Source organism: Taudactylus pleione, unplaced genomic scaffold (genome assembly GCF_031769625.1).
Source record: "Taudactylus pleione unplaced genomic scaffold, aTauple2 ptg000518l, whole genome shotgun sequence".
NCBI classification, from domain to species: Eukaryota; Metazoa; Chordata; class Amphibia; order Anura; family Myobatrachidae; genus Taudactylus; species Taudactylus pleione.
In genome coordinates this window covers 6,114,933-6,142,244 of record NW_028284920.1, presented here as the reverse complement: position 1 = coordinate 6,142,244, position 27,312 = coordinate 6,114,933, and the positions used below count along the sequence as shown (strand labels likewise).

At 47.0% G+C, this 27,312-nt stretch overlaps 1 protein-coding gene across 1 annotated transcript; it reads right to left on the bottom strand.

The window, feature by feature from the left end:
* NRBF2 (nuclear receptor binding factor 2) lies at positions 1 to 24,641 on the bottom strand. The gene is made up of 4 exons (XM_088450395.1): positions 24,428 to 24,641; positions 12,230 to 12,314; positions 2,045 to 2,085; positions 1 to 1,562 (listed from the first exon to the last, which is right to left on the bottom strand). The coding sequence occupies exons 1-4, from the start codon at positions 24,455 to 24,457 to the stop codon at positions 822 to 824; spliced, it is 897 nt and encodes a 298-aa protein (XP_088306521.1). The 5' UTR covers positions 24,458 to 24,641; the 3' UTR covers positions 1 to 821.
* Between the last annotated feature and the right edge of the window lie 2,671 nt (positions 24,642 to 27,312).

The following is a 27,312-nucleotide window of genomic DNA, read 5'->3' as shown; positions in this document are numbered from 1 at the left end:
TATAAACACACTTTATTATAGTCAATCAAATACCGTCATTCAGCATTTCTTGCACTCATGCACCGTTATAATGAGATACTGATCTTTGCAGTAAGTATTTTTAAACAATGCATAACACATATTTTAATATTATACAGCAACGTTAATTACGTCGCACCCTGTTTTTTTTTTTTTCCATTTTATTTTGTAAACTGATTATTTAGAAAGAACATTTAATTTGGTACCAGAACATAATGAGAAGAAAAACAAAACAAAAACTGAAGCATTCTCTGTTGGTTTGAGGTTAAGATCTAGGAGTGCAATGTGGCACAAGTAGATTCATGAGCCTTGTTGTGTATGTTGCACGCACACTATTTTCTGAGTTAAAGTTTGTGCATATTAAAATGCATACATTCTGAATGCATGACAGAAAGCATAGGTTTAAAATACAGAGGTTCTGCCATCTTGTATGATAGAGATTCTGCATAATTAATGTTATGGAACTATATATACCATATCTAAACCGTAGGCAATTTGCTTTTTTTTTTTTTTTTTTTTTTAAAGTTACTCCAGGCAGTCATTTGGTTTGAAATAAAAACAAAAAGCAGAATTGTCCCAAGAGATCATTTGTCACCCTCTGTTGTAGTAATTTGTTTTTAAAAGATCTATTCAACATAACAACTTGATTGAATATTTCACAGTGACGTGTCTACCAACGTACTGCAGTTCTCGACCTCCTACAGTAAACTCTGGCAAAGGCGCCAATGGCCCTTCCAATATTGCTGCCATGATGGTCATCCCTTTACTGGTGATTGTCCTCGAAAATCAGTCATGTCCTTCTTCTAGCTGTCCATAAGTCCTTTAAGTCCAGTAATTTGCGATTGTATATCTTCTGGGAGCTCAAGGGGAGGAAGTTCTGGTAAGGGAATGTCTAAAGGAAGAAGATTGGATATAGGAATGTCTGTACCCTTCCCGGTATTTGCTACAAACTTCTGCCATGTAGACACGGGGCTTGGGGAGCTTGGCGTAGGCTGCTGCAGGCTCCACAGCTCTGACTTCTCCACGAAATCGGTGTCTGTGTCTAGCTCTTTCTCCGGGTTCCTCTGCAGTCTCGCCACCTCTGCCCGCAGTTTCCGGTTCTCCTTTTTTAATTTCTCGTTTTCGGCCAGAAGGGTGTCCACCAGCAGGTTCAGGTCTTTTATCTTGGTTGCTTGTTCCTCCAGTTTTGTTTTGTCATCTTTTGGAGCTCTATTCGCCTTGTAGGGCTCCAGTGGTTCCTTTCTCTTCTGTAGCAAATACAGCAAAGAGTCTGGTTCTCGGTCAAAGACACTGTGGATTTCCTGCAAACACTTCCCTGGGTTGTTGGATTTCTGCCCGGCAGAAACAAGTGCATTTTGGCTGTCACGGTCATCAGTAGACAGTTTGTACGATGTCTGGAGATGCGCAGAGAACTCCTTTTCCGCAGCTATTGCTTTTTGTTGAGTTCGGAGCTTCTCTTCTCTTTTGGCTCTTTTCAATCGTTCCTGTATTAAGAGCTGCTGTTTTATGTGACTATCCCGCTGCAGCTCCAACGACAGCTGAGCCTGGACAGCGGAAAGAGAGACAGACATGTCAGATAAATATATTTGACCTATTGGGTAGTATTACAATGCACCACAGCACTTTTCACAATGAGACAAAGGCAAACTAGACAATTATCAGGTGGTAGTATTGTAATAAGTATGGGCTTTGCAAAACGTAGTGATCTGACATGCAATATTTCTGCACCATTACAAGAGATTCCTCACATTACTACTGTGCTGTTGGAGGACCCTGCTCCTTCTACTATATAATTCTCAATTGGGTGCTTGACTCAGTTTCACTTCTCACATAACAATGCTACCCCCTGGGAGATGCAGCTCTGCACCCATTAATAGTGTTAGCGGCTTGAAATAGCCTTATAATGAAACAAGGTCTCCTATACAGTTATGATTTGAAGAAGAGCAAGAAAGGTTTGTGAATTGATATTTAATTAACAGCTGATATACCATAATAACTAAATATGTCATAGAATATAATAATTTACCTGCTCAGACTGTGTCAGCCTCTTGGCCTCGGAGAGATAAGCTGCAATACAGAAAAACAAAATGTATGAACACGTATCACGCCATGTGCCTTGCTGAGCACGCCACGGAATGCCAGGCCCTGGCAGCATTCGTACAATGCAATCCTATGGATTGTGGGTGCGAACGCAACACCCATACACGGTTGCGCGGCTCGCGGCATGTATACAGGAGGAAACATATGTATTCAATTCAGCGCACTGTTAACGCAGACTAAAGCCACTTAAGTTACAGAATGCTGGTTAGCACGACTAAAGCTGGGTATTTAGTTGCGCTAACCGGCATTCTGCAACTAAAGTGCCGGTCGGTAGACTGTTAGTGCCACGCTGAGCCGGAAAACAGCCTTGTGGCCGGCACTTTATTCAGATTTCTGCTCGCACCCTCTAGTCAGGCTAACAGCACGGTCAATTGAATAGCTCTGGGAACTCCTTCCTGGTGGTATTCACATTACGCTGAATTAAATCACCCCCTAGTGGGCGTTAGACAATACCAGAAGACAAAAATAAAGACTTTTTCCCAGCTGACAATTCCCCAGACATCACAAACACGGCAGTGTTATTCAGAGTATCTGACCGCACAGTCCTGCACAATGCTATACTGTGTCCTGTTGCGTTCTGCGTAGTAGACGTAGGGTGACTACAGATTTGCAAAACAAATACCTGAAAACAGCAATAGTGCTTGCGCTCACTCGCATCCAATTACTTGTGAACAAAGGTTTCAGGATCCAAAATACTATTTCATATTACCAAAGAGAACACTAACTTCCCACCAGGTGGAGGGAGTATAGAGCAAGATAGCAATGGAAAAAAAACCACATTGATTTCCATACAGTATGTCTCTAAGGGAACTTCACACACAAAGTATTTCTAAGCTAATACTATTTCATACAGGAGCATTTGTGTTTTGTGACACCACCCACCACCACCAGAACACTACTTACATCATATCCCAGTGTCCCCATAGTACAGCTCTCCTGACAGAATTCATTGATCAGCAATGTGACTATTTAGTCCCCAGTCTTGGCTGCAGCATTACAAGAAGTTGAGTGTACAAAGTATAGTGTGTGACTCAGTAATTTAGTGTTGGGAGAATGTAGATCTAGTGCAAATTATACAGTACACTAATTACCATATTCACAAATAACACTGCACTCTTCTGCTACACACTGTGCTCCGAGCACAGCAAAACAAGTGTTATAAAGTGGCTCCCCACAAACGCTCTATTGTGCCTAAACACCCCTACTAGAAACCGTTCCCACTGCCAATACTGCCGTGTAACAAGGACGCTGTCCATTCTACGCCTGATTCAGTCTGAGAAGAAACACAAAATGACGGGTGTTTACCTGGTGTCTTGGTTTGGCAAAATGCCTGGAAGCAAAGATTTTAGCCAAATAATTATGTGCAGAAACAGCAAGTTCCTTTCCAACAGATAAAGGTGATGAATATGATCCAGTGTTATTTAGACTAGTAGTAAACACGCTGGACGTGCACATTTAGGGTTCATTAATGAGATGCGTTTCGTGCAATATTGTTTTATAAGGAGGTTAAGTCCGGTGAAGGCGTTCATGCTCACATTCAGTGTCTGATCCATAATAACCATGTTCTAATAGAGTGAGGGCCATAGCAAAAGTTTAATCTGCTTATTACATAATGAATAAAATCTGCTGCTCTGCAATGCTACATATTATTTATTAGAGATGAGCAGGTTCGGATCTCAGAGAGCCGAACCCACCCGAATTTGGGGGATCCGGGGCGATCCAAGTGCAGCTCAGATTTCCCTGCCTGCCCGGATCCCTGACCCGAGGCAAAAACTCGCGACCCCTCTGTCAAGTCGCGAGGTTTTGTTTTCAGCGGGCTTAACGCTGATTGACCGAGAGAGCCATCTGTCATGGCTCTCGGCCAATGAACGTTAAGCCCATTGAAAAGAGCACGAAAAGAGAAAAAGATGATGGCGCCCGCCATCCCCTGCCGCCTGACACCGTCGGAACCCCCAATGGCAGCATCTCCCGCTGCCGACACCACCGCTGCCGACACTCCTGCATTGCTGCCCAACGTACTGAGGACACAGTCAGCGACCCCCACACTGCCGACACTCCTGCACTGAGGACACCACCAGCACCCCTGTACTGCCGACAGTCAGCAAACCTGCACTGAGGACACCGCTGGCACCTCCGCTCTGCCGACACCCTGCATTGTGTGACACCCTTGCACTGCCGACACAGCCAGCAAACCTGCACTAAAGACACCGCTGGCACCCCCGCACTGCCGACACAGCCAGCAAACCTGCACTAAAGACACCGCTGGTACCCCCGCACTGCCGACATCACCAGCACCCTTCACTAAGGACACTGCCAGCACCACAGCACTGCCATTCCATGTACTGAGGACACCGTCAGCAACCCCGCTCTGCCGACACTGCTGTCACAGTAAGTGCACTATTGGTGTATCCAACCCACACTGTATAACACACTGTATCCGTGTTGGAAATTAGAAACTGAACTGCCACATGTTAGTGCCGCCCACTGTGTCACTTAGCTTAGTCAGCCAGCTAGCTGGATGCAACCTTTTGGCCTTAACTAGATGAAGCAAATAATATTGTGAGGTGGTCAAAATTGATTGGAAATTACTGGAAATAAATGTTATTGAGGTTAATTATACTGTAGGAACAAAAACAGGCCCATTTTATGTGATTTTAGCTGTTTTATGATTTTTTAAGGAAAAAAATCCAGATCCAAAACAAAACACGGAGGTGATGTTTTGGAAAAACCAATCCATATCCAAAACCAGGGTAGATCCAGATCCAAAACCAAAACATGGGGGGGGGGTCGGCGCACATCTCTACTATTTATATCTTTATAAATCTGAGCCAGTCAATAAATAAATCTGAGCCAATCATCTGAACTATATAAATATATTCTGTTTTTAATATACAGGTGGTGATAAATTTGACTTTTGCTAGACTGACCTGGCTGTAAGAATACATTGGTCTCTGGATCTATAATGGCTCAGTTATATACCCTGCAATCACTTGCGTTACAATTCTTAAATCAGGTCTGAACAAACTCTGGGAGCCAGGTAACTTTTGGGAATCATTCCTATTGATGACAATGGAAGCAGAGCTTCCTTGGCACATTAAACCATCCCGCAAGAGGACTAAAAATGGTAGTTTACACATCTCCTCAAGGTAAAATAATTATGTCTTGAGAAATGTTTACAACTAATAATCAACAAATATGAAAGTATAGATTTGTCCACATACATCTATCCTCCGTGCGCTGCAAGTCGCGTTACTTATAACGTGGGAGCTCAGTGTGACTTGGTAGCGCCAAGCATCTCTACGAGATATTTTTCCTTCAAATGAGTCTTATTCGCACAGTGATGTGACTAGCTAGCACAAGCAGCTGCTGCTGATTAAAATGATATGCAGCATGCCTATATTCTATGTGTCCGACTGCGGGTGTATCTGTATGTGAAATGCTATGGTACACTGTCGGCGACTGTGAAACCGTTACGTAGCATTTTGCATGCACATACACCCGCATTCAGACACACAGAACATAGGCATGCTGCATATCATTTTAATCAGCATAAGCTGCTTGTGCGAAGACAACGCATTTGAAGGGAAAAGTTGCACAAAAATATGCTCAGCGCTACAGTCATTCCATGACATGGTGAGACTAGAAGGGCTGTTTAACGCGTAAGGAGATTAAATGTATGTGGACAATCTGTACAATGAAAAAGATGTAATTACTAATAAATTGGCATAACCACATAATATAAAAGTTTATTTGTGCTCAAAACCAGTGGAACATGAATACAAACAGTGGACGCTGACTTACTACTAGGTCTTCCCCTCCCCCATTGACTGGGTGATGTCCCCATCCACTCCATATTGGCTGTTACACATCACCTGCCCAACATTATTACTGAAGCTATAAAATAGAAAAAGATTCCACGCAGTAAAAAGATGACCTTATAATAGACACGTGACCCGACTTCAGAAACACTTGAAAGGTGACAGACTACTAGATGGAGCAACATAAAAATATGGCACTGTCTATATTCCATACTCACCTCACCAAATGACAGTGAAAAAATATATGAGATATGGTAAGAACTTACCCTTGTTATCTCTATTTCTACGAAGTCCATAGGGTTCCACAGGATACCTTGGGGTATAGGTGTGACGTCAGTCATCGGGCACCATAGAGTTAAGCTTTCAGCCTCCCAGGATGCACTAGGGTCCCCCTCCTATACCCCGCCCCCGAGCCAAGGCACCTCAGTTAGTTATCAAGCCATAGGCCGGAGGAGGAGAAGGAAGAGAGAGAAAGAAGATCTGGATACACACAAGAATCACACTCTCACCAGAGGGAGACGGAAAAACCGGTGACCAGAGCAAAGCCCATTTGCAGCACAGGTGCGACAGGGCGGGAGTCCTGTGGAACCCTATGGACTTCGTAGAAATAGAGATAACAAGGGTAAGTTCTTACCATATCTCATATTTTCTACTTCAGGGTCCATAGGGTATCCACAGGATACCTTGGGGATGTCTCAAAGCAGTATCCTTTAAGGGTGGGGACGCTCCTGTGCTGAAAGGAGAATCCGCCGCCCGAAGGAAGCATCCTTAGAGGCGAAGGTGTCAAACCTGTAATACCTCACGAAGGTATGGACAGAGGACCACGTAGCAGCCTTGCAGATCTGGACTGCAGAGGCACCACGTCGAGCTGCCCACGAAGGACCCACAGACCTGGTGGAATGAGCCTTCACAGAAGGAGGAACCGGCAGGCCTTCATGAAGATAAGCTTCAGAAATAGCCATATGGATCCAGGCTGCCAAAGTTTGCTTTGAAGCAGGCCAACCCTTTTTACGGAAGCCATAGAGGACAAACAAGGCGTCCGACTTCCTAAACGAAGAAGTGTGGTCAACATAAGTCCTTAAGGCCCGCACAACATCCAAAGAGGCCTCACCCACGGAAAGACCAGGTGAGTTAAAGGCCGGAACAACGATTTCCTCGTTAACATGAAACTGGGAAACAACTTTGGGAAGAAACTCGGGCAGAGTGCGGAGCACTGCCCTGTTCCCATGAAAAACCAAAAAAGGGGGTCTACAAGAGAGAGCCACTAAATCAGAAACACGGTTGGCCGAAGCAATAGCCAGAAGGAAAACAAACAGTCTTAGCTGTTAGCCATTTAAGATCCACTGAGCCGAGTGGTTCAAACGGCGGTCCCTGGAGAGCCCTCAGGACCACAGCCAAATCCCAAGGCGCCACAGGTGGAACAAAGGGCGGTTGAATGCAGAGAACACCTTGCATAAAGGTGCGCACATCCGGGATTGTAGCAATCCTATGGTGAAACCAGACAGACAGGGCCGAAACCTGTACCTTCAAAGAAGCAAGGCGAAGCCCATGATCTAGTCCCGCTTGTAGGAAGGAGAGTATCCGAGACAGACGAAATTCCCGCGGTGCATAACCTCTCGGTCGACACCACTGGAAGAACGTATGCCACACGCGATGGTATATCCTCGCGGAAGACGGCTTCCAAGCTCGTAACATGGTACGCACCACAGAGCTGGAAAACCCCCTGGACCTCAGCATGGCTGTCTCAACAGCCACGCCGTCAAAGACAGCAGAGTCAGGTCCGGGTGAAGACAGGGACCCTGTGACAGAAGGTCCGGTCGTAGCGGCAACCGCAGAGGACTGTCCACGGACAGACCTTGAAGGTCTGAGAACCAGTGCCGCCTGGGCCACGCGGGAGCTATCAACGGGAGCATCCCTCATTCCTGTTTGAATTTCCGTATTAACCGTGGAAGAAGGGAAATCGGAGGAAACAGATATGCGAACCGGAACGTCCACCGGACGGACAGAGCATCCACCAGAGACGCCCCTTCGTCTCTTGTGCGAGACCCGTACACCGGCAACTTGTTGTTGTGCCGGGACGCCATGAGGTCGATCTCTGGAAGACCCCATCTGTCCACCAGCAGTTGAAAAACGTCCGGGTGCAGGGACCATTCCCCCTGATGAACGTCCTGGCGACTTAGAAAGTCCGCCTCCCAATTTAGCACTCCCGGAATGAAGACCGCTGATATGGCCGGAAGATTGCGCTCCGCCCATACCAGGATCCGAGAGACCTCCACGAGAGCCGCCCGACTTCGGGTTCCTCCTTGCCTGTTTATGTAGGCCACGGCGGTAGCGTGGTCCGACTGGACCTGTACCGGACGACCCTGGAGAACCCGATGTGCCTGCTGGAGAGCATTGAAGACTGCACGGAGTTCCAAGATATTGATTGGAAGCTCCGCTTCTGTCGGCGTCCACCTGCCCTGGAACAAGTGTGGACCCAAAACTGCTCCCCAGCCCCGAAGACTGGCGTTCGTTTTCAACAGGACCCAATTTGGAACCCAGAACGGACGTCCCTTGCTGAGATGGGACGTCTGTAACCACCACGCAAGGGACAGGCGAACCTCCGGGGTGAGCACAATCGTCTGAGACTTCATAGCCTGAGGCAGCCCGTTCCACTTGGACAGGATCAGGTGCTGCAGAGGTCTGGAGTGAAACTGGGCATATTCCACCATGTCGAACATAGACACCATGGAGCCCAGTAACCTCATCGCCGAGTGTAGAGACACCCGGCGGCTGTGCAGACAACTGCGCACCCTCGACTGTAAAGCAGAGATATTTTCCCCCGTCACGAAGATCCTTTGCTGTTCGAGTCCAATAAGGCTCCGAGGTGCAGAATCCGCCGAGACGGGATTAGAGTGGACTTCTGCCAGTTGATTAGCCAGCCGTGCCGTTGCAGTAGCGCAATGGTCAGGTCCAAGTGGCGTAGAAGGAGCTCTGGAGATCCCGCCACCAATAAAAGGTCGTCCAAGTACGGCAACATGCGGACTCCCTGCAGCCGCAGAGAAGCAGCCATGACCGCCATCACCTTGGTGAACACACGTGGTGCCGTCGCCAGGCCAAAAGGTAACGCCCGAAACTGGAAGTGGTCGCTGCGGATTGCAAACCTGAGGAACTGTTGATGACGCAAAAGAATAGGGACATGCAGGTAAGCGTCCTGTATGTCCAATGACACCATGTAGTCCCCAGGTTCCAGCGCCAGAATGATGGACCGTAGGGTCTCCATCCGAAACCTCTGTACCCGCAAAGACTTGTTGAGAGCTTTGAGGTTGAGAATCGGACGATACGACCCACTGGGTTTCTGTACCAAAAAAAAGATTTGAATAGAAACCCTGGCCCCTCTGGGAGAATGGAACAGGCACTATAACTCCAGCCTGGAGCATAGTGTGCAATACCTTCCGCAGCTCTGTAGCCTTGTTCCGGTCTGATGGTAGACCCGTGGTGAAGAATCGAGCCGGGGGTCTGTGCCGGAAAGAGAGGGCGTACCCGTGGGAGACCACCTCGAGAACCCAAGTGTCTGTCGTGGTGACCGACCAACACTGGGCAAACTGCAGCAGGCGGCCTCCCACCTTGGGATCCCCCAAAGGGAGGCCCGGACAGTCAGGCCGCAGGCTTGTCATCTGGCTTAGGGGCCGGACGTCTGGTACTCCATGCCTGCTTCCGGGGCTTGGCCGATTTCTTAGGGCAGCCTGTCGAGGAAAAGACTGTGGTTTGGGCCTGCCCTGGGCCCTATAAGACCGAAAGGACGATTGTCCAGAACCAGAAGGAGCAGCGGCCGACGGGAGACAAGCCGATTTGGCTGCCGCCAGTGTGGCCACAATCTTGTCCAGATCCGGACCGAAGAGAACTTCTCCGGTAAATGGCAACGCCTCCAAACCCTTCTTGGAATCTGCGTCCGCCTTCCAGAATCGCAGCCTCAAGGTGCGACGAGCAGCAACCACTGCTGAAGAAATTCTAGACACCAGAGTACTAATGTCTAAGGCCGCCTCGTTGATGTAAGTGGCCGAATCACGGAGATTACCAATCAACTCCGCCTGTTCGGCCGGACAGTCGGAATCAAAAGACGCCTCTAATGAATCCGCCCAGCGCTCCATCGCTTTGGCAACCCAGCAAATGGCCATAGCCGGCCGTGCTGCCCCCCCTGCAAGGGAATAAGCGGACTTCAGGCAAATCTCAACCTTGCGGTCCGTAGCATCCTTAAGGGAGGACATGGATGGCATCGGCAATGTGGCGCTACGGACAAGACGGGTCACGTGAGAATCCACCTGTGGAGGGGCTTCCCACTTTGCAAAATAATTATCTGCGAACGGATAAGCCACTGCCAGGCGCCTCTGCGGCTGGTATCGCTTGCCAGGCTGTTTCCACGCCTCCTCTAAATGGTCCACTAACTGACCCGAAAGAGGAAAGACTGTGGCATCGCCCTTCACATCTTTAAAAAAAAGCATACTTAGATTTAGCCGCTGGGGGAACTTCGTCCTCAATCACCAAGGCTGTGCGGACTGCCCGAATAAGTCCAGGAATATATACCTTGGACTTAGCGTCAGCGTCCTTAGTATGGAGAGGTTCCTGATCGTAAGGATCCAGAATCTTCCCATCATCAGACGTCCCCTCGTCATCCTCATAAGGAGCCGACAGACGCCACCGGCCGTTTATGTTGCCGCATCACAGACTCCCCTTGCAACACATCCGACAAGTGCTGTACAGAACTCGTCAGGGAGTTAACCCACGCCGGCTCCTGAGAAACCGGGAGCGGGGAAATAGGGAGACTGTGGGGTACCACCAATTGTCGTGGGAAACCCTGCATGGGTGACGACACCACTGACTGCTGGGATAAACCCATCGGCGTAAACGCGGGCTGCGGAGCTAACTGGCCCACTAAGGTTGTAAGCGCCTGAGCGAAACAAGCCCAAGGCGGCTCCTGTACCGGTGCTGTAACCGTAATAGGCCGCGCCATAGACAAACACTGCCGGCAGAGGCCCTCCGCGCTACCCTCCCCCTCCGCTAACGGTACTTTACACGTAGTACACTGTAGGCGGAGAGGAAAATCACTTTCAGACATGATGGCACCAAGTATGTGACCCCTCTCACCAATTATATATCAAATAGGCGAGAGACCACCCTGCAGCACCGCACTGCAAGGGCTTAGCAGAAAGGACAGGGACAGTAATAAAGCTCACAGTTAGAGGAAAAGTTACAGGCAGCAGCGCTAGCACAGTCACATACAATGCAAAGAAAAATCAATTCCTGCACTAACAGCACTGATCACTCAACTACGCAGACACAGGGCCTGGTAGGACACAGCGCAGCATACACAGACCTGACCCAAATCGGAGGAGAGGTATGCGGGGGGACCCAGACCACGATGCTTCCGTCCAGCGCTTCCAGCAGCGTTCACCATGAGTTGAAAAGATGGCCGCCGAGGAGCAGAGAGGAGGCTGGCCTGGGGGAGGAGCGCTGTTACAGGACCAGTCGGCAGTGTGCAGAGAGGGCTGTTGCAGCGGGGGAGGCGCCGGCTGTGAGACAGGGAAGGTGCGCTCCCCTGGCATGCATTTAACCCCCGGGACGCCGCAGCGCTACCGCTCTGCTGCGGTCCGCTGTCCCAGGGGGTAGTGGAAGCGCAGGTTCAGTACCTGGCTCCACGCTGCAGCCAGTCCCCAGGGAGCCCCCTGCCTGGGGACTCTGGACCATGTAACAGCGGGGACCCACCGCGGGACCCCGCTGCTTACCTGCTGTCCCCCTTGAATCCGGCCATGGTCCGGCACATCTGGGGTCACCGCTAGCTGTGACCCCAGATGCTCACCAGCACCGGCGTTCTGGTACCAGCGGGGGTGTAGGGAAGACAGCATGGACGTCAGGACTGACTGTCCATGCTGTTCTTCCAGATGTGCAGCCACAGCTGCATGAAGAAAAAGCTTCAGGGGCTCTTCTAGCCCCCACTCCAACAACAGGTGCACCCGACTCCGGCCGGGCACCAAACGAAACTGAGGTGCCTTGGCTCGGGGGCGGGGTATAGGAGGGGGACCCTAGTGCATCCTGGGAGGCTGAAAGCTTAACTCTATGGTGCCCGATGACTGACGTCACACCTATACCCCAAGGTATCCTGTGGATACCCTATGGACCCTGAAGTAGAAAAAATAAAGTACAGCAGCTATTATAATACATATCTATAGAATATTATAGGATGCATCTAGCAATCTGCTTCTGCATAACTCATAGTAATAAGCCAGGTAAATGACGTGTATGACTGCAGTACATACCAGCGGCTTTCCGGTGACATGCGATGGCCTCTTCATATTTTCCTGTAGCCAGAAACCTGTCTGCTTTCCTGCTTTGCTGATGTGCCTGGAATTATAAGGAATTGTATTACAAATACATGTTACGCTTCACCAAACAGCCTTCATACTGAGAAGCTGCAGGTCATTAATAATTAAAACCTAAATTATAAAATAGAACAATGTAAAATATAATAAAAGCTCAGAGATGTATTGTATGGCCACCCTCATACAAGAACCCTGTGCTGTGCCAGTGGGACCTTCTCTTCCTTGTTCACAAGGTAAAAAGAACTCAGAACACGAAGTCCAAGTGTCACACACAGTAGTTTAGCTTCTCCGGGTGTCAAGTTTATGGCAATCGAAAACTAATCCTCTGACATTGATACACAATTACTTCTTTATTTTCCTGTTCTGTTGATTGGGGGATACATTGTGATTGTGGGTAGCCTTTGTGTAAATTCTCAGATAACTATATGATTTGTCAATGGTTTTGCTATCAGTAGACTAAAATTTTCCCAACAAAAAGTAGCTAGGCTGTTTTAGAATGGCGCTGCGTCTTGTCCGATTTTAAAAAGGCAAAATGTACCCTGCCCTTTTAGCGGTGTCCCTCTAAAACAGCCTACCCTGAGCTTTCCCCACCCGCAGGCTGCAGTGTCCCGCGGGTAGGAAAAGTTGCGGTGACTGATCACCTCCAGGTGAATAGATGCTGTGCGCATGTGCTATTCACAGAGAGGGGAGAGCTTGGGGGAAGCCCAGCACCTCCGTAAGTGCCGGGCACGGCCCCAAGTGTGACAAATTGGAGGTGTGCCACAAGGACATTTCCCTAACCGGCCATACACCCTTTACAGGAGAAGTGCAGAAGCTCCCTGCCGGCAACCTCAGCACCCTGCCTGAAGTATAGCGGGAATGATAAAAAAGTGAGATAGGTTTCCGTTTTTCACCGAATCCAGTAGGTGAAAGGAAATCTTGCTCAAGACAGTGACAGGGCAATGGGGAGATACTTTACATGTAAGATCCATAATCTGTTATAGGAATATAGGTCTGAGGTACCTGTACTGTTAGATTAGGTATCAGTATGAAATACCGCCGGACCTATGTCAACTCCTGACGCCGGAAGACCGGCACCAGTGAAGATCCCAACAGTTCCAAAAGGTAAGTATTAATTAACCTTACCCCCCCCCCTTAACCCTCCCTTAGGGGTGCCTAACTCTAACCTCCCTCCCCAGTGCCTAAACTTAACCCCCCTCCCCCGCAGCCTCCCCCCGGGGGTGTCAAACCCTAACCCCCCCTTCCAAATGCCTAAACCTAACCCCCCCCTTCCCCGCAGCCTAAACCCAAGTCTCCCGAGGGGGCCTGGCCTAACACTAACCTCCCCCCGGGGGTGTCGAACCTTAACCCCAACCACCCCCCCCCCTTCCCCTAGCCTAAACCTATCCCTCCCGGTACCCTTCCCCCCCGCACCCTACTTAACTTTGTTCTGTATGCCGGGCTCCTGGCGTAGATCTAATGACAGGCGTCGGGACTTCAACGCCCGTCTTTAGTACCTTGCCGGGAGTTGACAGTCGGGAAGCCGGGAGTCGGCATTTCGACCGTCAGCATTCCGTTAGATTATGCCCTGTGTGGACCTGATATCATACAATGATCTACTGAGGTGGGAATATATGAAATTCTGAAAGGAAATAAAAAATAAAATTAAAATTATACCCTTAGATACACTATGAGAAGGGGTTGTAGTCGGCATCCTGGCGGTCAGGATGCCAGTGGTCAGAATCCCGGCGCCGGTATCCCGACAGCAGTCGGAATCCCGGCTTTAGAAATCAGAGTGCCGACATTTCGGCGGTAAGTATTAGGTTTAGGCTTTAAGGGAAGGGTTAGTGTTAGGCTGTGGGGGAGGGGAGGGTTAGTGTTAGGCTGTAGGGGAGGGGAGGGTTAGTGTTAGGCTGTAGGGGAGGGGAGGGTTAGTGTTAGGCTGTAGGGGAGGGGAGGGTTAGTGTTAGGCTGTAGGGGAGGGGAGGGTTAGTGTTGGGCTGTAGGGGAGGGGAGGGTTAGTGTTGGGCTGTAGGGGAGGGTTAGTGTTGGGCTGTAGGGGAGGGTTAGTGTTGGGCTGTAGGGGAGGGTTAGTGTTGGGCTGTAGGGGAGGGTTAGTGTTGGGCTGTAGGGGAGGGTTAGTGTTGGGCTGTAGGGGAGGGTTAGTGTTGGGCTGTAGGGGAGGGTTAGTGTTGGGCTGTAGGGGAGGGGAGGGTTAGTGTTGGGCTGTAGGGGAGGGGAGGGTTAGTGTTGGGCTGTAGGGGAGGGGAGGGTTAGTGTTGGGCTGTAGGGGAGGGGAGGGTTAGTGTTGGGCTGTAGGGGAGGGTTAGTGTTGGGCTGTAGGGGAGGGTTAGTGTTGGGCTGTAGGGGAGGGTTAGTGTTGGGCTGTAGGGGAGGGTTAGTGTTGGGCTGTAGGGGAGGGTTAGTGTTGGGCTGTAGGGGAGGGTTAGTGTTGGGCTGTAGGGGAGGGTTAGTGTTGGGCTGTAGGGGAGGGTTAGTGTTGGGCTGTAGGGGAGGGTTAGTGTTGGGCTGTAGGGGAGGGTTAGTGTTGGGCTGTAGGGGAGGGTTAGTGTTGGGCTGTAGGGGAGGGTTAGTGTTGGGCTGTAGGGGAGGGTTAGTGTTGGGCTGTAGGGGAGGGTTAGTGTTGGGCTGTAGGGGAGGGTTAGTGTTGGGCTGTAGGGGAGGGTTAGTGTTGGGCTGTAGGGGAGGGTTAGTGTTGGGCTGTAGGGGAGGGTTAGTGTTGGGCTGTAGGGGAGGGTTAGTGTTGGGCTGTAGGGGAGGGTTAGTGTTGGGCTGTAGGGGAGGGTTAGTGTTGGGCTGTAGGGGAGGGTTAGTGTTGGGCTGTAGGGGAGGGTTAGTGTTGGGCTGTAGGGGAGGGTTAGTGTTGGGCTGTAGGGGAGGGTTAGTGTTGGGCTGTAGGGGAGGGTTAGTGTTGGGCTGTAGGGGAGGGTTAGTGTTGGGCTGTAGGGGAGGGTTAGTGTTGGGCTGTAGGGGAGGGTTAGTGTTGGGCTGTAGGGGAGGGTTAGTGTTGGGCTGTAGGGGAGAGTTAGTGTTAGGCTGTAGGGGAGGGGAGGGTTAGTGTTGGGCTGTAGGGGAGGGGAGGGTTAGTGTTAGGCTGTAGGGGAGGGGAGGGTTAGTGTTAGGCTGTAGGGGAGGGTTAGTGTTAGGCTGTAGGGGAGGGTTAGTGTTAGGCTGTAGGGGAGGGTTAGTGTTAGGCTGTAGGGGAGGGTTAGTGTTAGGCTGTAGGGGAGGGGAGGGTAAGGGTTAGTATACTTACAAAATTCTGTGTGGATTCCGACTGTCGGTATTGAGACCATTGGGATCCCCTACCTAACGAGAAGAACATCTCCCCTCGCCAAACAACAGCAGTGTGAGGTCACACAAGGAGCTGCTGTAATCTGTACAAGTGACCAACACACCAGCCACTCAACAGGACATAAGCCCTCCTCCATCTTATGAAGCTTTAAGTCATAACTCAAATATCTTATTAGCCTAAATCAAGACATTGACAAAAGAAGTGGAATTAAAAGGTCCATTTTATTTAACATGTAAACAATGTTTACAGTGGCGAAGATCAGCGCTGCTTCCATAGCACCAGCCCACGATAGGACTACTTATAATACTACCTGAAGGCCTCTGACACAACCTGAGCTATGAGAGGCTATTGCCCCCTTTATTGGTTAAGTGCTACTGGTCCCAGTCTCTAGAAAGAAGCCAGGTCTCCATTTAGGGCAGAGACAACTCGCCCTGTGAAAAGGAAGGTATCCCGTAACTACCCTACGCCCTGTTGGGCCATTGAGAAGCAATTGTTTCCCGTCTAACAGTGTCACAAATGAAAAGCAAAAGTTAGGCTGGGTACACACTGGAACTACGGCTGAGCCACGTGCATGCCACATAATGGGTACTGCCTGCTCTGCTGCCATGTCTACCAAAGTTTTTAATGTCAATCCAGCCTTGGCTGTGGTATAACGTATTAACTTATTACAAAAGACGTAGTAGTTACAGTTATGTCATATTTTACCACTGTAATCAACTCTTCATTAATAATTTTTTTTTTATTTCTTTTTAAATAACAAAAAAATCTACTAAATCACCATCATTACAACTGACATGAAATAAAACCATATTAAACATGATCCACAAGATCTGTGGGGATAATCACAGTGCCCCTGCCCTGGCATTTTCACCACGCTGGCTTCTGTATATTTTTTGGTATCCATCTTGTCCAATAGAAACACAGTCAGTGACTGAATCATGATACTGGCCCCCACATGTCTACATCACAGGAAAAAGAGCAAGTAATAAATGCTATGCAGACTCAGCTGTACATAATGAGGTTCAGGTAATAGAATGAGGACTATTTGGTACAGTCACACATGGATGGCCAAATCCCAGCGTGCATCCGGCTCTTAATAAAGTCAGGGAATTACAGATAATTATATCCTCACATTATATCATGGTCTTTCCTCCAGGCGGCTTACGTGAGTAGATAATATCCTGGCTGACATGATACAAGGACAACGTATTCCAGAGATGCATAAATGATTAACCTTACATAGCATGGCAAAAACAAGAACAAATGAGGAACAAGGGAGGAATGTCCTACACCTACACAGAGCACACGGAACATACATCTGTATCAGCTCTTTCTCTACTAGGAAAACACAAACACAGGTGCTGGCACGCACAGGACTTCCTGCAAATAAACAACCCGAGCTGTATCGTTATACCACCATCTGATACACTGCACGTTTGTGAGTCACTACATCCACTATGAGAGGGAGGCAAAGTGTGCGGAGATGAGACACTTCCACCTTTGTTACATCTCACCCTCTTTGTTTGGGTTTTAAACACCCTCAAGATGGGTGTCCAGGAGTAAGGAGGAACTTCCGTGTCTCAGCTGTGTCACTGCACACTGGCCCTGGCATACATGGAACTTGTGGCCTATTCTCAGATACATCACTAGCAGGAGATCCAGCTTGGGGCATCTATAGAGCTGAAACACAGTTACATGACAAGACGGTATGCAGCCATATTGCCAACGCTCACAATGTAGACAGGTTCTGACGTCGACATAATGAACAGATCAGCTTTCGTGTTAGGGTTAGACATTTTGCTCATGTCAACTTTTACATCCTGTCATCATTCCGGCCATGTCGACACTCTTGTGTCGACCTTATGATTGTTTAATTCGTATACCACACCCGAGGAGACAGCATAAACCACTATACTGATGCCCAAAAAGGTTTAAATATTGCTTAAGAATTCATAAAATATAAAAAGGACCTCTGTATTTAAAAACTACTAGAAGTTATCCATAGTATGCCTGACCAGGCGTGGCAGAGAAGTCTATAAGAGTTTAGAGGCACATAAGACTTGTAAGCAGGAGTGATAGGCAAGGTGAGGCCCAGGATAGCGGCAGAGCGAAGATGAGATTGGTGATGTATGAAGGGGGGGTGCTAGGGGGTTTATAGCTAAGACTGAGTCATTTTAACCGAATTCTGGAGTATATGGGGAGCCAGGGCTGAGATTTGCAGAGTGGTGAGGTGACAGAGGAGGATCTATATTGCTGCAGCACTTAGGATGGATTGAACCGGACATACATGGGTGAGGGAGATGCTAGGAAGGAGAATGTTGCATTGGTCGTAGCAGGAAAAGATGGCTGCATCTTGGGTGAGAAAAAGGCATATTCTACCAATATTTCAAAGGTGGAGAGGACATGACTGCGGGAGAGACTGGGTGTGAGGAAAGGAAAGCAGAGGGCTGTGTCACGTGTGACAGGAAGGCAGTGGGAGGCTGAGGAAATTGTGTTGTGGCTGATGGCGAGGGAGAATGGAGGGGAGGTGGTCGCTGTGGGAAGATGGTAGTGGGCTCTGAAGCTGTACATAGCATTGGGAGGACCACATGGAGATAGCAGATAGACAGTCACACAAGAGAGTACAAAAGAGGAGAGTTACAATTGCATGCGAGATCCTGCTGCAGTAATACGCAGCAGCAGCTGTCGTGCGAATGGATTCGCCCTTAATTGAATTCTCCCCTTAGACTTTGTGAGGGCAGAAGCCGGATTGTAGAAAGCACCATACCGAACAAGGACCTGCAAATAACAAAAGCATATTGTCCTCTTCCAAAAGACCATTATACCTAGTAATGTAAATATACGTTAGTATCTTATAACAAGGTGTAAATACTTGTTTGAAGCAATAGTAACTAATTTAGAAATAAAGCATATTGGGCCTGGTCAGGGCAAGTTCAAATGCAAACGCGGTTGCTAAGTTACAACAAGGTACCAATTAACATAGATACAATCCTAACCAAAGCATGTTTATCACCATATTCACACCTCCATCAATACTGAACCTACATGCATCAAACCCAGCCTGACACAACACACACTCAGCAAGAAACAAATCATCTGCGTAGATTATTTGGTAGCACCGCTTATTATTAAAATGAAGGTGTGCATGGATATGGACATTTTCTTTCCTTTAAATCTGCTGGCAAAAAAACTGCTGGGAGCAGTAGTTCTATAACAGCTGAGTGGCACAGGTTCTGTACTCGCTCAGATTTCCAACCCATAAAATGTAAAAGAGCTTATGTCATTTTAACAATGGCAAATGTTTAGTATAACTAGCATGCCAGGACACACACTCGCTAATGCAAGAGACTGCAACTCATGGCTCACATCTTAATTAACATTACAACAATACTGGAGATGTACTATCCAGCGGTGAGACACAGGCTTGCAAAAAATGTATAATTCTATCCATGAGACTCACTAAATAGAGACTGAGCATTTATAAAATGACAACACACTGTATCCTCTCTAATTACATAGCTAGAGTAGTAAATAAACTGTGGACTGGATATACAACTATTATACTTCAGTCTCATGTATTGCTCGGGGGAATATGGCAGCCTGCTGGGCCAATAAGACAATCAAATGTCTGACTCATGAAACAGTGATGCATATTCCCGGCACAGACTAATTCCTAATGTGAAGGTTTGTCATTTCCGGATAATACCTGTTTAAAAGGAATAAGTGACATGTAATACACATACATACATCCCTAATTTATATATATATATATATATATATATATATATATATATATATATATATATATATATATATATATATATATATATATTATCACTTTCATTCAGAGACTGTTAGGCACTAGCTGTTGACATCTTTTATCATTATGCTAAACTGTTACCTGCACTATGAATATGACTGAAGGAGGGCACCGAATACATCCGGAACCACCTTAATGCAAAACCCATAGTACAGCGGTTTTGTCTTGTGATTATGGATGGTGCTCGCTATTAAATGATTCATTACAACACACTAGAGATAATATATGTATAAACAGTGAGTTCTGATGTCACGGTTTATAATCGGAAGGTTTTAATGTCATCACTTGAATGTTTTGTATATAGTAGTGCTTGGTATAGAGCAAATCTTCATTGCCAATGTGTATGGCACCACAAGTCCCACAATGCTGGACAGTCAGTATATAAATACAGGAGTACAAAGCTTAACTTGAAAATGTGATCTACAAATACAAGTATGACTTGCATACAGGGCAGTGGAGTAGGAAGCAATGTACTGACTCTAGCTACAATATAAAGACTGTGCAGTAGGGGCAGGGACATGTACCTGCGGTTTGCGCCTTCCCTTCCCCGCCACAATGGCTCCTACACAGTGAGTGAAGAGGCAGGCATGTAAATGACATGCCACCAGCACCCTGGGCCAGCCCACGCACCTTCCCAGTCACCACTTTACAGAAGGGAAAACGCATTCTAAATAACATGATGCACCTCCTATTTATTAAGCTTAATGATCAAAACACATCAGAGGATATTTCTGAGCACCAGTTTACCACTTCCCCTCTCAGCATGGTCATTATAATAAGCACAGGCTGTAGTAACATGGGGCAGAGAGAAAACAGGTGAGGTAAAATAAAGAAGGGGGATGGTTTGGGATACAGGCTCCACTGCCCTGGTTGCAAAGGTACCATGACAAGAAGCATAAAATAAATAGATTACAATTAAGAGGAACTGGGCAAGTGGAGATAGTAGGAGCAATGGGACTCGGGTGGAAAATGCAGATGAAGCAATCAGGAGTGGTCTAGGAGAAAGTTATATATGCAAGAGTGAAAAAGCATAATTTTGAGGGAGCACTTGAAAGATTTGAGTTTGGTGAGAGCTTGATCAGGTAAATCTGAGTGTTCCATAGGTAGGGAACAGGGTGGGAGAAGTCTTGGAGGCAAGAGGAGGTAATGAGAGCGGAGGAGGCGTAGGCAAGCATGGAAGCGGAGAATCTGGTGATTGGATGCTGAGGTGTACCAGGTGATGAGGTTGGAGCGTATAAAAGGGGAAGCATTGGTGAGGGCTTTGTAGGTGAGTTAAGCAGTGTGAATTCTGGGGGGAATGGGGACCCAGTGGAGAGGTGCAGTGAATGAGTTGCAGTGGTAGATGAAGATAAACCTCCATGGATTTAAGAGGGGAAGGCCAGCAAGGAATAGGTTGCAGTAGTCCAAGCAGGAAATAATGATCAATGGGACCAGGGTTACTTCCTGAATGAAAAAGTTGAGAAATTTGGCTATGTTGCAAAGGAAAAGACAGCCTGACTGTAAGGGGGACTAGATGTGTTTGGTGAGTAGTCATCGATGACAGCAAGGGAGCGGGCTTGTAATACCGCGGAGATGAAGATGTAAACTGTGAGAGAGATACGGAATCGGTAGTGACAAGGAGTTCACATTTAGACCCATATGATATAAGAAAGGAGAGAGGTCAGGGCAGGAGAGGCATATTTGGGTGTCATGGGTGTAGAAGTGTTACTGAAGGCCAAAGTAGTATACAAGTGTTCCTAGAGTGACGTAGACAAAGAACAGCAGAGAGCTGGCTGAGAAGAGTCGTGAGGGACGCAGATTAAGAAAGATAAAAGGATCAATAGTCACAAGCTGAGACACTGATGGAGCATAAATGTATTCAATTAGAGGCCACGTAATATAAACAGAAACGTCCGTGGATAACTGGTAATTAGGTATTACCACACAAATGGATACCGGTTACAAAACAAAAACCACTGGTAAAACACACCAAAATAACCTGAGCGCCCTCTAAGTAACGTACCAATAACTCACACTGGGGAGCATTACTATATCCAGATCAGTACTATTACCATATAAGCATGCATTGTGTCACTTGGTGGTTACATTAATCTGGACAAGTGGTATAAACAAATCGAGGTGCCAAACCACAGACAGACAACAGTTCCCAACATAATCTGCCAAAGTTAGGTTTGCAGCGCATACAAATTTATACATACACCAAGAACTATTTTCAAATATGAATAATAAGAAAGCCAGAGAAGGTGCTGGCAAGCTATAGGACTAGAGAGTAATGGCAGGAGACATATGTGACTATCATCACTAATTGGGGGAACTGGATTAAAGAAAAACACTAAATACTTATAAGGAAAAGTATCACTTTACTTCTAGAAAGCCAGAAATACAATGGTACATCTATGCGGCAGTTTAGAATGGATATTCAGGCATATAAACATTTGGAAAGTGACTAATTATCAGCCACAACCCATATGTAATAGGATATTCATTTTAAATATATTTACTGTAATATGACTATTTACTATAATATCACATCCTCTGATGTGGATTATGAAACCAAATGTTGACAGAACATTACTTAGAACTATCACGGCATATACACCTATTCCCCGTCCTACGGGGTATATTTACTAAAGTGCAGGTTTTTAGAAATGGAGATGTTGCCCATAGCAACCAATCAGATTCCAGCTGTTATCTTCTAAAAGGTGCTAGATAAATGTTAAGTAGAATCTGATTGGTTGATATTTACACTTTAGTAAATATACCCCATAGTCTGCCAATTTCAATTACTAATATTATGGATAGTGGTGTGTTCATTGTAATAGTTAGAAATCTCTCTAAAGATCATTTAGTAGTAATTTGGATTTGTTATGTGCCTTTAGTAAATCTAAATAGCTTAATACAAAATGTACTTTATTTGTTTAGGTTGATATACTTCTTTTATATTGCAGTTTGGGAATTTCATACAGCTTCAGGCTATCAGTTTACATTCTTGAATTCAACAACATTTCTCAAAGGTGCAGTGAAATAATTTTTCCCCAAACAGAACAGATGCAGAGTTGAACTAAAATGCAATCTGCATATTTTTGCCCATTTATTTATTTTTTTACTGCTTATGACTCCTTGTAAGCAGGCGGGAGGGGTTGGAGGCGGCATGTAAGTGTAGCTACATTACAGTGCAGGTTTACACACAATGCGTCCCATGCTGATCACATGACAAATGCATAGGCGCCTGTTTGGATGCGGATCACTTACAGTTGCTTGACCCCTGGTGCCTAAATGGAACTGATGAGGATGATGAGCAGTGGCTACTTATTATCTGAAAGCATTGGAATCCCTTTCACTTATGTGGATACAATAGTAATCTGACTGCTACAATGTATTTGCATTATTATTACACTGGTATTTGCAATCGGTCCCTCCAGAACCCCAGCGCTCTGTTCCTTGCAGCAGCACGGGACCACCAGAGATGCTACAAATCCATCTGACCACATCAGTATGCTAAAAACACTTCTAATAGTTATATGTATACATAATGTACACTTTCAGCAAGGCACACAGCTTCTAAAATCCTACTAGTTATCAATTTCACAACCAAGGCCGGAGTTAGCACACTTATATTAGGTATGTACCACCTCATGTGTGGGGTGGGGGAAAAGGGAGAAACTGCCACAAGGACCAATCACAAGCAATCTCCTGCCTACAGAAAGGTCGAAGTACAGAGCCTCATCCATTACCTAACCCCCGCCCCCCTGCCTTCATTAGCCGATGCCCTGGAGTCTGCTACATACAGACGGTTTTCAAAAGAACAGAACTGGGAAGTTAATTTAGATCACCAACTTTAAAGTGGTGCCTCCCTTCTCCCGCTGTATGCAGTTGAACATTTAGCTCATAGCAACCAATCAGATTCTAGCCATCATTTTCTAGGCAGTACTAGAGGAATGATAAGTAGAATCTGATTGGTTTCTATGGGCAATATCTCCACTTTTGAATATACCCCTAGGGCTGGTACAAACGTGTGCCAATCATGTTGATGTGTATCAAACCAAGCATACCCCATAGGTGATCTGGCTGCATAGATGAGTACAACTAGGCATATGTGCAAATATATATACACATTTATATTTCTGCGCATGTAATGCAGAAGCACACCCTCCCGATTTCAGTCCAACACTGCATCCAGCCCTCTACGGGCAGAATGTGTTGGCACATATGCATGAAAACTGGTGTAATGGGAAATGGCCGGTGTTGTCCACAACCACCAATCAGATGTGTGCATTTATTTTCTAAACAAAGTCTGCAAAAAGGACAAAATCGGATTAGTTGCTGGTATAAAAACCAGCCTTCTTGACAAAAAGGGATTTATACACTGAAAATGGTATTGAAGAAGCCACCTTCTAGAATTACAGGTCATATGATTAAGAGAATATGGAACATAAAAGAACGTCATTTAGACTCCAAAGGCAAGCATGCACCGCATAGTCAAGTTTCAGGAAAAGTACAGTACAAACATTTAGCTTGTTTGGGGAAAGTATATGGTATATGTCTGTACCATATATACGGTGGGATAATGACTATACATATGGTATTAGGGGCGGTTATCCACATAGATGAGAGTATACATGAACAAGACAGTGTACCATTGCATACCAGGCCCCCTAGCAAGGCACATACACAATACAAAGATCATTTTTCAATATATTTAGGCACCTGTTAAAATAACCTGAGGGACATGGGCACAGGGGTGAGCGAGGGACATGGGCACAGGGGTGGGCGAGGGACATGGGCACAGGGGTGGGCGAGGGACATGGGCACAGGGGTGGGTAGCCTGTGGATTGTCAGTATAGACAGAAGCCCCACAAATACAAGTATGCCCTGTAGGTGCTTACTGGGACTTGTAGTGCCACACAAACCTGTACAGTGGTAGACGGAGGAGTAACACTGTACCTGCCGTGCCCTGACATCCAGTCACCAACCATGACACGTATGTGACCCAGTGCAGAGGGGGGTGGGGGACACTCACCAGATTCAGGGGACTTTCCATCACTTCCATAGAGCCCCGCCGGGTGTAGAGAAGGGCTGTTAGACAGGGGGGTGCTTGTGTTCGGGGCCAGTCATCAGGCCGCGCAGTCCCCGCTGCCCCGGGGAGGAGAAGTCTCGGGCTGCGATCCCGGCTGTGAAAACAGAACACAGCGGTTCCTGCAGCAGCAGAAACAACAACTTCCTCCTCTGGCCCCGCCCCGCCGGCGTGACGTCACTGACATCCGAGGGAGGTGTCAGATGCGGGGAGCTGGTCTGGGCTGAGGGCGGAACTAACGTTGCCATGGATACTGCTGCAGCGTCGTCCTGTGTGTCCCGATTGGGCCAGTAGAGGGCGTAGTGCCCACCATGCACATAGCATAAGAGATTCAGGTCAGGTGGGTCTACAATTTGTCTCTGAGCATGTAAAGGTCAGCAGCCTCTGTCTGTGGAATCCCTAATTAGATAGGCGCATGTAATATATATATATATATATATATATATATATATATATATATATATATATAGTATATGCAGATTAACAAGCAAAAACAAAATGTATGCCTTGGAAGAGGAGAACTTAAAGCACCAACTTAATTTTTTATTTGAGAAATGCATGACAAAAGAAATGAAACAGACAGAGGGGTCATTCAATAGCTGCTGCATACCCTCCAAAAACACCTGTATTGGGTTGGATACCCGCATATATTAAGTATCAGCCCAATATATGAAGAAGTCAGAGATATATGCTGAGGTTCCTCCATTTCCGACGGCAGCCACAGTCCCCATATTTACCATCTGAAGATGGTGTTAGCTACTGAAGCCTATGGGCTACATTCTGGAAAACGTAACCCTCCCTAGTAATGGCCACCGCACATGCGTAGTCAATAAAGCACGTATGCACAATAGCGCTGCTGGGGACTCGTTAGAGTAATGAAGTGACCCTGTAATGCGATCATTTTTCTCTCTTAACACATCGCAGTGACGGGCTTCTTTTGGAGCCCCTGTCCCTGAATGTGTATATTGATACATCTGGACGAATGTAGAAGAAGGGAAGTAAAGGGGACCTCTTGTGTCCCCAATACCTGCCTAGGTATGACAAGCCACTGACTGGGCAAACAGGTGAACACAGACACTGCTGGCTTGAATCGCCTGGACACAGACTGATGCAGCTAGACTCGCTGCAGTATTGAAAAGCCGCGGGCAGCAGTGAGGTAGGCTGCGGCTGCAGAAGTCACAGCTCCGGGAAAACCCAAACGCAAGGGCATGAGCGGATGGAATCACAGCAGATGATTCACAGGCAACTTCTAATCAGGCAGACTGGCACAAGTCACCGGAGAAATAATCACAGCACGCAAGAACTGCAGAACTAGGTAAGACCGCTTAAAACTCAGGCTTCTGAGCACAGGGATAAACACATACTTTGGAAGTCAGACAATATCACTGGCAGGAAGTGTAGGGATGGCTGTAATTTATCAGAAGCAGGGACCAATCAGCACAATCCTTGCAGAAAGCCTTCCTAATCACAGGATAGTATGCAGCTGAGCTCTGCACACAAACTGACAGTCAGGATGCAGTAATGAGCTGCAAAGACACAGACACAGTTCCAGGTGCCTGCAACAGTCGGAACTGGAATCAAAGCACGTTCCCAGTTCATCAAGATGATCCACTGCCATGGATTATAACAGGCCACCCCTTGAGGGTGGACTCCAGACACCCTAATGGATCTGAGGAGAGCAAAAAATCTTGCCATGAACAAAAAATGATCAATGTCTCCGACAATATCTCTTCTTCTTTCCCACATGTTCAGGCTTAACAATGGGGAGCATAGTTAATATTTTCCACGGGAAGTTCCCTCAGGAGTCTTTCATCTGATTCTGAGTCATAGTCAGAATTAGAGTCAACATCTACAGGCAGAACCATAACTTTTTTACTGGGAATGGTATGCTTCATTGATTGGGAAGCTGATGGTTTCATCAAACCCAAGTTTACATGAAATCAATTCTCAGGAAAAGATAATGACATGCATCCAGAGGTGATATACAGTATGTAGTTGGAGGTTCCTGTGTAGACAAAGAGATACTACAATCTTGAGGAAGTCGAGACTTGCTGGCATGCTGGTTCCTTAGTATGTTTAGATTTAGATGGTTGTTTTACTGCCATGACAGGACATCCAGAAGGCTCAGCAATCACAATGTTTGAACTCCCAAACCTCCTAAAGACAGCAAGGATGAAAGTATCTAGATTATAAAGAATGGGATCATTGGATCTAATGAAGGGCTCAGCCCATTTATTAGCTTCTCCTTTAAATGCATAAAGCAAGAAACAAATTTGTTCAGCTTGAGAAATAGATGGAGGAAGCTCCTGGCACTGGCACATTAGAGCCCGAAATTGTTCCGCTTTCCCATCAAAGATAAGGCAGTTAGAGTCCTGGTCAGACACGATAAATTGAGGACCCCTAGCTGGGGTTGGTACATCAGACAACTCTCCTGAGGTTGGTACATCGAACTCCCCTCCTGGGGTCAGTACATCAGCCACCTCTTCTGATGTCAGTACATCGACACCTCTTCCAAGATTGGTACATCGAACTCCCCTCGTGGGGGTGGTACTTCGGACACCTCTCCTGAGGTCTGTACATTGGACACCTTTCCTGAGGTCGGTACACCGGACTTCCCATTTGGGATCCGTACATCGGACACTTCTCCTGAGGTTAGTACCTCGGACTCCCCTCCTTGGGTCTGGACAACAGGCTTATTGAGTACCCCTTCTGGGACCCAGGTATTGGTCAGAGTTTGGATGACTGAGACATCAGGAACCCCTGCTGGGGATTGGACATTTGTCATACTTTCTGAAACGACAGTCGAGGTCAAGACATCGATTTCGGTATCG

Excerpts from the sequence above, each read along its gene's own strand:
- NRBF2 (XM_088450395.1), bottom strand. The coding sequence starts at position 24,457 with ATGGAAGTGATGGAAAGTCCCCTGAATCTG. Across the intron at positions 2,086-12,229 it reads ATGTCACCGGAAAGCCGCTG|CTTATCTCTCCGAGGCCAAG; the intron begins GTATGTACTGCA and ends TCTGTATTGCAG. Across the intron at positions 1,563-2,044 it reads GGCTGACACAGTCTGAGCAG|GCTCAGCTGTCGTTGGAGCT; the intron begins GTAAATTATTAT and ends TCCGCTGTCCAG.